The sequence below is a fragment of the Rhineura floridana genome, chromosome 18 (genome assembly GCF_030035675.1).
Source record: "Rhineura floridana isolate rRhiFlo1 chromosome 18, rRhiFlo1.hap2, whole genome shotgun sequence".
NCBI classification, from domain to species: Eukaryota; Metazoa; Chordata; class Lepidosauria; order Squamata; family Rhineuridae; genus Rhineura; species Rhineura floridana.
Window position 1 is genome coordinate 30472482 of NC_084497.1, and position 11643 is coordinate 30484124.

The 11643-nt window shown below is 46.3% G+C and overlaps 1 protein-coding gene across 1 annotated transcript; it reads left to right on the forward strand.

Moving 5' to 3' along the window:
• Nucleotides 1-7508: 7508 nt before the first annotated feature.
• Nucleotides 7509-11424, forward strand: LOC133372345 (intraflagellar transport protein 70A-like). Its single transcript, XM_061600821.1, has one exon. The coding sequence runs from the start codon at nt 7599-7601 to the stop codon at nt 9597-9599; it is 2001 nt and encodes a 666-aa protein (XP_061456805.1). The 5' UTR covers nt 7509-7598; the 3' UTR covers nt 9600-11424.
• The last annotated feature ends 219 nt before the right edge of the window (nt 11425-11643 follow it).

An 11643-nucleotide genomic window follows, 5' to 3' on the forward strand; every position in this document is an offset into this window, starting at 1 on the left:
CCCTGCTGAATCTGGTGCACCATCCTGTTTCCCATAGTGGCCATACGTCGACTCAGAGGAAGCTTACCAGCGGGGGGCCCAGCAACTGGCATTCAGCGTCATGCTGCCTCTTAAGATGGGGGCTCCACTTCATCACCATGCCTTATAACCACTTAATAGCTGCACTGAAGGAAAAAAAGCATAGGGAAAGAGAGAAAGGCTGGCCTCCATGAAGGCAGGAACTTTCAGTCAGAAAATACTGAAAAATACAGAAAAGCAAAGGAGAGAACTAGAAATGGGAGCTCATGTCTGTAGCTGGTTAAAGAGCAGCCTGAAACTCTGTTACATAAATCCTGTGTCATTGCCTACAGGAACCTGATGTCTCACTGAAGGATTATTTCAAAATCTCCTGAACAAACCTTAGAGATAGCACTGTCCGACTGTGACAGATTTACAGCATGGATTTTTATAGCTGCTGACCACAGGCTCTCAATGTAGATTAAGGCTTTCTGTTGGCTTAGGAGGGGTGTGTTTTGGTTGAAGAGGTGAATAATGTTGTGGAGTTTGGAGAGGTGCTTCACAGAAGCAGGGGTGTCTGTAGTGTTTTTAGAGAAGAATCAAGGCAGAGAAAAAAGACACAGTTTGCAGGGTTTTATGACTGTGAGTCCACCCTAACTCCTGGCATTGGATGAATTATGTTCCCTTGGTCTCCCTTCGGTCTCTTCTAGTTACCACTTGCTCACATGCGCTACTAAATGAAGGGATGGCCCACAGTTTTTTGATGCCCACGGTAAATCAAAAGTCTGTTCTCCCACCCCCTCCTTGTGTCTAATTATAAGCTGGGCAACATAACAATTGTGCATTAAATGATGAACACTTCAGTTGCCCATGTTGTTTTCATAGTTTGTTTAAGTACCTTTACCATCACACTGTTGTTGTGCTGTGTGTTAGTTAATCTGAACGAAACACTACCCCTAGATCCCTGGGCACCATCTCTAATGTAGTTTGGAATCTCCATTTTGAGAAAGGGCCGTACGTAGCTCAGTGGTAGAGCTTCTGCCCTGCATGGAGAAGGTCCCAGGTTCAATTCCCAGTATTTCCAGCTAGGGCTGAGAGAGACTTCAGTCTAAAATCCTGGAGAGCTACTGCCAGTCAGTGTAGACAATAATAAGCTTTATGGACCATTATAAAACAGCCTTCTATATGTAAGAATGCCTTTTCTCTTTCACCAAGATATTTACATAACTGAATGATGTGCCCTTGTAATTTTAATACCCCAAACAGTTGCCTCATTTACTACTTTGCTATATATATTTGAGCCAACCTTATGTATGTCCTTGCTGGTTTTAAAAAAAGAGAATGGACTGGAGCACCCCAGAGAGAACCCACATGAGTAGAGAAGTTCCTGATTGATCTGACAGGGCTGAGCGGGCAGCAGTGGGCCACAATACTTTTGCATGACAGTGCCTTCCTGCATGATCCGATAGACAGTGAGGTAAAGAAGATGCCATAGCTAGGCATGCCTGCCTGGCCCAACTCTTGTTTACACAGGACTTTTCCTCCCTCTATCCGCTTCTTCCACTTTGTGGTCCCCACTCTTTGCATACAGCCAGGATAGGTACCTTCACATAATGCTGTTTGGTCTCCAAAGTGGGCATTCCAAGTGGCCAGACAAAGCAGGCGCTCCTATTCTGATTTTAATCGTTTGAAAACAACCGCAGTAGGGCTGTTGAGATGGAGTTGCCTCAAGTAACCCAGCCACACCTAGAGGCTACAGTGCAGATTGGTTTCTCTGCATTGTAATGAAAGAGACAAATCACATAGTTTTCCTGCTCGAAAGTCACAGCACAGTTTGAGAACTGCACTGCAGGCTGAGTGGTTCTGGCAGATTAAAGTAATCAGAGAAGGCCATTTGAACACTTGCCTGGGTGTGTAGGCCGGAGCTTCAGCATGGCTTTGCTATACATTTATTTCCAATGCACTATCCCTGTAATTCTGTGCGAGTCATAATGACTGTATTATTTTTTGCCTTAAACAGACTGGGGGAGAAATGGAAATGCTCCAGAATATACCATTGTATATAAATATTTAAAATATACAAAGTTAAGGAAGCTCCCACTTCACTTTGAGAACAGTGCCACCAAAAATGCTGTCTTTTTACTATTTTTAAAAAAATGTGCACATCTCTAGAAAGATTAAATGGTGTAGCTACTTAAGATGGGGATCACCTTTTTCCTCAAAGCCACTGTAAAACACCAGTGACAATAGCTGGGCTGGGTGTCTCCCAACAAGAGAGGCACCCTTGGGCAGCTGCCTCTCTCCCTCATGGCCTTTGCTGTGGGTGGGGCGGGATGAGGTGGGTGAAGCGGCTAGGTCTTAATGGCTGCTGCTGCTGCTATTGGTAATATGCCAGTGGCTTTAATCTTTCTCGGTATCACCATTGCCTTCTCCTTGGCTAATCTCACCTTTTTATTATTACAATGCCTCTTATCAGATATGGAGCCTCTTGGGACTCTTGCCATGTGAAAGGCATGCCCTGTAAGGGGGGCATCCCTTACCTGGTGGCGGAAGAGCAGTGTGTGTTTGAGGAGCCAACCGCGCCACCGCCAACTAACTTCCTTCCTCTCTTTTTACCTTATCAAAGAACTCCCTGGAATTGGCGGTGAGAGGTGGTGGTTGTGGTGGAGCGACATAAGAATGCAGCCAAAAGCTCCCCACCCACCGCAGTGCAAATACATTCCAACTTGATACGGCCAAAAGGGTGATTCACCCTGGGCTGGAAGAAACCCTCTGTCCTTGTGCTGGGCACAGAAAGAGCTGCATCATAATCTTCCTGTTTCACGTTGTAGGGCTGGCACATTCTTAATGGGTTCATAATAAAGAGCAATATGCCATGACCCAGACATGGCAGTGTCAGTTTCTTTCCTGCCCTATCCCAGGGCAGGTCAAAAATAGACTCTATTTTTATTTTCACAAGAGCAAGAATTGTCCAGTTTCATGGGACTAACCAGAGGGTCAAACTAAATGTTATGCATTAGATCTTCAAAGTTACCAGCCTGATGCCATAAATATCCTCCTCTAAACTATCCTCACTTGTAGCCATGTGAGATTGCTAGCTTAAACTGAAATACTTTTAAGAATACAGTTCACCTTCTCTGAAAGCCTTTTGGCTTATTTGCAAATAAAAACATAACTTTGCTGCATCATAGCTGCTAGATAGCTTAGGTCTCTTTGTTTTCCAGCAAGTTAAACAGGCCCAGATCAGAATTTATTAACAGGGTGGAATAAATTTGTGAATAAATTCAGCTCCTGATCATATTTAGAGCAGCTGAATTTAAACTTTTAAACTTTATTTTTTTAAAAAATAAGCTACTTTCTTGGCTACGTGGTGGGGAGAGGTTTATAGTCTTTCAAAAGTTGACAGGCAGGTGTGGGTGTAAGCGAGCACCTGACAGGAGCCCTTTCACACACGTGCACATGCACACACACACACACTCTTGCAGTGCAGTTGGCATTCTCAGATGACACTCGTCCCTGACACGCCTCCCTCTGCCAAGCCAGGCATCAAGCTGCCTTTTTCTCTTTGTAATCACAAGCTCTGGCATGTGTGGCTGTTTGTCAGACATTGGGTAGGTGGAGATGGGGAAGATCAGGGAGCCAGTGGTGCAGCTGGTGATAAGGTACAGGAAAACAAAGCAAAAGAGGACCAATTTGGCAAGAGCCCCATCCTAGGCAGAGAATGAAAAGGCTCGGGGAAATGATTCACAAGTTCAGAAACCTATTAAAGAGGAGGGGGAAGTTCATGGGATGTTTTGGAAGAGCAGACTCTGAGCAAGCTGAATATAAATTGATCTCACCCATCTTCCTGCCATGCTGACCATGCCATGCTGGCTCTGCCAAGGCAGAGAGTGAGGTGTATGCACAGAGTTACAAGTAGGGCTTGAACCAGGGCTCAGGAGGGCTAAGCCTGGGACCATATTAGAATTCTAGGTCTCAGACCCGGAAAAGTGAAGTGATTATAATCTTGTAAATAGCCATCCTCCTGATCCCCTCTGGCAACTAAGCAACAGCTCTTGGCAACCAATAGAGGTGTGTTTACAAACAGTTGCCTTTTTTCTTGCCAGTTGCCCTTTCCCACAAATAATAAACATAGGGGCAGGTGTGAGAGTCAAATTGTGTAACTGTGGATAATATATTTACAAGGCTATAGCAAAGTGCCTCTGAGCATGTACTAAATGTCTTGCCATGGCACAGTAGCAAACATCTGGGATTTTAGAGGGCAGAACTTTTGCATCTCTTTTAAATATTAAATGTTGTCTAAGGGGCATTTCCAGCAGTACTTGATGGGATGGGAAGTATAGATTGTATAACACCAATTCTGTTACAACTATACTGGCTGCCTATATGATTTCAAGCCCCATTCAAAGTGCTTGTTTTGACCTATAAAGCTCTTTACAACTTTATACCTGGAGCCTTAGATCTTCTTCTGAGGGCCTTCTACAGGTCCCCTCTCTGAGGGAGGCTCGGAGGGTGGTGACAAGCGAGCGAGCCTTTTCAGTTGTGGCTCCCTGTCTGTGGAATGCTCTCACCAGTAAGATCCGCCTGGTGCCTTTGTTGATATCTTTGATAGACTTGATACAGTATATTGTTTTGTTACTGGTGTACTACCAAAGCTTTCTGTGACTATTGTGGGGGTTATTTTGTTCTGTTTTTATTGTGTAATGTATTTATATTTGTTTTAAATGTGTTGTAAGTCACTTGGAGACCTTCAGGCAATAAGCAATATATAATAATAATAATAGGCTTCACTCCCTAATCATGCCATTGTTCAGCCAAGCATATCCTGCAAGCAATACTGGAATACAACTTCAATCCTCAGCCTCCAAACATGCAATGGCTTGCTAGCATCATATTGCTCTATCAATCACACATAGCCATCATAGTTATCTTGGTGCTGGAAGACAAAAACAGACATTCTAAGAAAGGAAAATAGTTACTCATACTCTGTTAAGTAAAACAGAGAATATAAATATTATGATAAATGAGTAAGCCGGATGATTGAACAAAACAGCATGTTTTGATTAGGGTTGATTGCGAAGTTAACTAGTCCACCATATTTTTGCTGGCATCCACATAGGGTGGTGGCCTGAAAAGAACAGCTTGCTCCTCAGAGGCCCTGAAACTGAAATCTTCATGCCCCAGTGAGTGAAAATGGGGATCAACCCACTTTTGGAGAGCAAGAGGACACCTGGAGTCCTGATGGTCAGCTGCAGAGCTGAGATACAAGCAGTCATCGAGAGGGAGTTAGATACAAAGAAAGGACCGGTCTGGTGGCAGTGAAGACCATAATTGCTCAGGCAAAATCCCAGCCTGAACAGGAAGCCTCTGTGGCACTTCTTGGGCTGAGCAACAGTGGTGCCTGGGAGCATGTCACTGCCCTGGGGAGATGCTCCAACATGTCGCTCCAATAGTTAATAGCACCTGATAACTAGAAAGCATCAGGCTTGGCAAATGGAAGGAGTAATGCCAGCCTTGATTTTGGTACTCTCTCCATCCCTTGTGTTCTTCTGATTTCCCTCCTTACTCTTTTTCTGCATTTGAGGAATTTGCTTTAGTAGTTCTGTTCCGAAAGAAGCTGACGTGTCCTACCATCTGTCTCTAGGGACACATTTGTGCTGGTTTTAGGTAGCAAAGGGGGTGGGGGCAGGCCTGACTCTTCTTTCTTTCTTTCATTCTCTGTACAAAGTGACAGATTGTGCAGTGATCTTTATACAGCAAACAGTTAAAAAGTTTCCCCTTGATTGTCCAACAATTTCCAAGAAGGAAAATCTAAAGGTCAGGAACATGACTATAAGGAGGGACCCTCAAGGTGGAGTTAACACTTCTTGGTATCCTTTGCTCACTGTATCTGTATCATCCTTTTTTCTTGTGAAATAAAAAATATTCCAGTCATTTATTTCCTGGTGTTCATATTACATTTTCTGTTAACCTAATCTTTACAAAACCCATTATGTAAGAATACACTCTCTGCATGAAGGAGGAGTGAGGGGGAAGGCCACTGCCTTTCTCTTCCCATGTCCTGGCTCTCAGATTGGGGGGAGGGATAGATTAGACAAATTCATGGAGGACAGGGCTATCGATGGCTACTACCCATGATGGCTGTGCTCTGCCACCCTAGCCAGAGGCAGCATGCTTCTGAAAACCAGTTGCCGGAAGCCTCAGGAGGGGAGAGTGTTCTTGCACTCGGGTCCTGCTTGCGGGCTTCCCCCAGGCACCTGGTTGGCCACTGTGAGAACAGGATGCTGGACTAGATGGGCCACTGGCTCTTCTTATGTTCTTATGATAGATTGGCACTACGTCTTCCCCCTAAAAAAATGCCCCACCTAGAAATGTGGCTGCCCCACCTAACAAGGAAGGCTGAATCCCACCTGCATCCTGCCCAGCCATTCAGCAGGATATTAACACTAACAGTTGGGATGTTAGCACCAGATTACACTAGAGGTTTATCATAAGCCACTCTCAGCCGCCCCGTCTAACAATACTTGGTAGTTTATTTCTTCTCTCCTACCATACATAGAGTCTCGATAACTAAAAATTATTTTTAAAAAATGTATACACGCTACGAAGGCATCAATTTGAAAAAGCATGAACTTCTTTCTCTATGCTACAGGAGGGAGGTGAGGGGAGAGATGCTGGCCTTAAATCGCCGCCATAAAGCCCTTCATTTCTCCCTTGCCTCATATGAGCAGCTGTCACTTTTGCCACTCAAAGTGCGGGTAGTGATCACGTCGTGCAAATATAAGAGACAACTAGGAAATTCAGTATGCAAAGGAGCTCTCCGTCTCTAATACGTCTCCCTATTTAACAAGCTAAACCTGCCACTCTTCCACCCAGCAATTACAGGTGCCCTGTCGCCCTTTGCCTTAAACTCATTAGCAAAAGAGACAGCGCCCCCCCCCTCAAGTCTGCGTGCCTAAGAGCCAACACGCAACTCAGAAAACGAGCAACGCCCGCAGGCACGTCCCCTTTTCCTTTTACGCGCTCTGCTTCTCCAGCATCACATGACGCAGAAACGGGCTCCGCTCCTGTCCTGGTTCCAAACGCCTCCAGGAAGGAACTACATATCCCAGAATGCTCGTCGGTCGCGAAATTACAATCAGTGCACTGGATTCTGGAATATGTGGTCCATGCTGCTCCACATTTACGGCCACGTTTTTCTGTCTAGGGCAGCGTCTGATTCCGAACGTACAGGACGCTCTTCGATGTCGGGGTGGTGGTGAAACAAATCCATCGAATATATATATATATATATTATCTGACGGTGTGAGGGAAGGTTATAAGATGTGACGCTTCTTTTTCAGGGCGTCTAATATAAAGGAAGCCACAGACCTGAACTTACAAGATCTGAACAGGGTGGTTCACGATAGATGCTCTCGGAGGTCGCTGATTCATAGGGTCGCCATAACTTGTAATCGACCTGAAGGCACATAACAGCAACAAATTTAGATTCCCGGGAGAGCCGTTGCCATAGAAAGCGACGCCAGTAGGTCATGCTCTTCCGCTTCCGGCGGTGGCGGGGCGTTGCCTAGGCAACGCTGTCTCCTTGCGGCCTGTCGAGGATGGCCGCGGGGGTCGCTCCCATAGCCGGTGGGGAATTTACCTCGGCTATTTACGGGCTGATCAAGGACGGGCGCTTCGCCGAGGCGGTGGGGACCTTAAGCAGCGAGCTGCAAAGGAGCTGTCGCTCCCGGGCAGGGCTCTCGCTGCTCGGCTACTGTTACTATCAGCTGCAGGACTTCGCCGCGGCGGCCGAGTGCTACGAGCAGCTCGAGGCGCTGCAGCCGGAGCTCCACGAGTACCGGCTGTACCACGCGCAGGCGCTCTACAAAGCCGGCCTGTACGCGGAGGCGCTGCGCAGCACCATTCCTCTGCTCGACGTCCCGGCCTTCCAGAGCCGGGCCCTGCGCCTCCAGGCCGCTGCCCACTATGCTCAGGGCGACCTCTCCAGCGCTAAGGCCCTGGTGGAACTGCAGTTGGCAGCCGCCACGGAAGGCAGTCCTGGGCCCACTGAAGACCCCTCGGCGCTGCCAGATGCCGAGGTGGACATGGGCTGCCTGCTGTACCGCGAAGGGCAGCACGAAGAGGCTTGCAGCAACTGTGCGTCTGCCATGCAGGTGCTGGGCTACTGCCCGGAGCTGTCCTACAACATGGCGCTGTGCTGTTACGCGGCAAAGCAGTACGCCCCTGCCCTGAAGCACATTGCAGATATCATTGAACGGGGCATGCAGCAGCATCCAGAGCTCAGTGTGGGCACAAACACTGAGGGCCTGGATGTCCGCAGTGTGGGCAACACTTTGCTCCTGCATCGCACCGCACTGGTAGAGGCCTTCAACCTCAAGGCTGCCATTGAGTACCAACTGTGCAACCTGCAGGCAGCTCAAGAGGCACTCACAGACATGCCCCCGCGGGCTGAAGAGGAGCTGGACCCAGTCACCTTGCACAACCAAGCTTTGATGAACATGGATAGACGGCCTACTGAAGGCTTTGAGAAGCTGCAGTTCCTTCTGCAACAGAACCCCTGCCCACCAGAGACCTTTGGGAACCTTCTCCTTCTCTACTGCAAGCACCAGTACTATGACTTGGCTGCAGATGTGCTGGCTGAAAATGCTCACCTGACCTATAAGCTTCTCACACCCTATCTGTACAGCGTCTTGGATGCCATGATCACTTGCCAAACTGCCCCTGAGGAGGCATTCCATAAGCTTGATGAGTTGGCAGGGGCTCTAAACGAGCAGCTGAGAAAGTTGACCAAGGAGGTGCAGGAATCTAGGAAAAATCGAGATGATGAAGCCCTAAGGAAGGCAGTTAATGAATATGATGAGACTGTGGAGAAATATGTCCCTGTCTTTATGGCTCAAGCCAAGATTTATTGGGACATGGAGAACTATCCTATGCTGGAAAAGATGTTCCACAAGTCAGTGGACTTCTGCAAGGATCATGAAGTATGGAAACTGAACGTGCCTCATGTACTGTTCATGCAAGAAAACAAATACAAAGAGGCCATTGGTTTCTATGAGCCTATTGTAAAAAAGCACTATGATAATATCTTGCAGGTCAGTGCCATTGTGCTGGCTAACTTGTGTGTTTCCTACATCATGACGAGTCAAAATGAAGAGGCAGAAGAGCTGATGAGGAAGATTGAAAAGGAAGAAGAGCAGCTATCTTACCATGAACCTGAGAAAAAGATCTATCACCTCTGCATTGTCAACTTAGTGATTGGGACTCTCTATTGTGCCAAAGGGAACTTTGACTTTGGCATCTCAAGGGTGATTAAGAGTTTGGAGCCTTACAACAAAAAGCTGGGTACAGACACTTGGTATTATGCCAAAAGATGCTTCCTGTCATTGTTGGAAAATATGTGCAAGCATGTGATCATGGTGCGTGACAGTGTCATTCAAGAATGTGTCCAGTTTCTTGAGCACTGTGCAGTGTATGGCCGAAACATTCCAGCTGTTATTGAACAACCTCTTGAGGAAGAGAAGATGCATACAGGGAAGAACACGGTTACTTATGAAGCTAGGCAGCTGAGGGCACTGATGTATGGTTACTGGGTGGAATAAATAACTGCTCTGACATTCCCATACAAAATTGCCAGGGAGCAGAAGATCAACGAGGCACTTCCGCCATTCCAAATATTATATATGTTCACTTCACTTGTTTTTAGGATGTAGTCTGTTGTGTTTGAAATTAAAATTGGCTTTTTGTACCAAATTAATACAGAACTGAGAGCACCCTCAGAGGCTGTTAAATACTGAAGCATATTTATATCTATCAACCTTGGGAGGAAATATTGAACTTCTGATGTATGAAATAAATGACAATTATAATCAGCAACAGCATGCATAAAAGTAGCACGATTGTGTCTTCCTTGACTTAGCTTTGAGTCTGTGAGGTCTGCAGTGTCACAGTGTGTGCAGTAAGATAAGACAACAAAGATCTATCTTCTCCTGTCACCTCTTTCTTTTCCTTTGTTATCTTTTCTCCCTTCAGTCATTTACAATCCTTTTTCTTCTGACTGAAGAAGTGACAGTGGACAGAAGTAGCTACTGCCAAGATCAGATGTGGGTAAGCTTCTTGATTGTGTAACATCTCCTTTCCCACCCCCAACTCTGCTCCCCTTGAGAATTCTGGAGTGGGAGGACATTAGTTATACAGTACTTAAGGGTCAACCCTGTGGGGCTGAATGTATTGAAAATGAGGAAGGGCTACAGCCAATAATAATGACAAGGTTACTCTAGCTCTATGTCATTGGTGTACAGCTTTCCAGTCTGTTTTAAAGCCTTTACAGTAGTAACATATATAGATCATGGCTTTGTCCCCTGTTCACAAAAAGATACTGAAAACAAACACATTCTTTCCCCTCTTCCTCCTTTCCCCTCACAGTAGACAGTGGTCTCTCTAGGAATCTTGCTTTCTTTCCATGTCATGCATATAGTAGCACAATCTGATTATCATGCTGCTTTAACAATCACTTTTGTACCATAATTATCCCAGAGAGAGAGAGAGAAGCACAGGATACTATTAAAACATGACTGCTGTAAGAAATTGAGTGGAAGGTTAGTCCTGAGCCATGTGTTTGTCTTTGCATGAATACGCAAAGGGAGAAAACCAGTCCTTGCTTAAAATCTCTCACTCTTCCCATAGGCTGGTTGCAGTTTTCTCCCCATGGAACAGAAGTACTAGTTTTCAAGGTGCTTAGGTTTGCTAATGTAAACACAACAGGGTGTGAGAGTGGTTCATTAACCCCTTCCAAAAACAAAAGTGTTTCCTTCATGTTCTCACATTTTTGCAAAACTTTGCAGGGGGCTATACGGATGAGATGTGCGCTGCCTTTGCCTACTCCAGGCCTGTTCAGTGGGCAAACAAGGTGCCAAAATCCCCAAGGCTCTATCCATCCCCCTGCAGAATGAAAATAAAAATAAAAAGGGACCAGTTGCACCAGCAAGGTGCCAGGCAGCCTCCAGGGAGCACGAGCCATGGGGATGAGTCACAGGAACATGGACAGGTTCCAAGTCGAGAAGGCGAATGAACAAAAGGAGGTTGCAGCGGTGCAGAGAAGCCATTGTCAAAGGCCCTGAGTTAAAGGCCTGAATCCTCCGCATTCCAGGTAGCTTTGCCCATTTGTAGGTGTTCAACATTGACTAGGCAGCTCTGCAAGAGATTGCTCTGCTGTCCATTGCACTTCTGCTTCGTGGGACAATGTTTCCCCCCCCCAGTGATCAAGCTGGCCTTTGCTGTGTCCCCCCCCCACTGAGAAACAAGTGTCCCAAATCAGTTTCCTTGCTGCCACAGTCACTTGCTCAGATCCCTGCTTAATCCAGTCTGCCCTTTCCTAGGGGAATGGCTGCTCTGTTTCCTTTCTCTGCTTTCTTTATGAAAAGGAGGCTTCTCTTCATGCTTTAATCCCTGCAGAGACTCCAGTTAGAAATGAGGGCAACGTTCTTCAGTTTGGAATTAGATTCAGAAAAAGCAACGATTGCTGTTCGCTACAGTTGAGCAGCATGCGACTAACTGGTTAACGGGAGCAATTCCAGCAGGTTATCAGGGCCGCAGTCGTGAAGCAAGTGATCTCAAATACATTTGACCAGTAATAACATTTTTCTT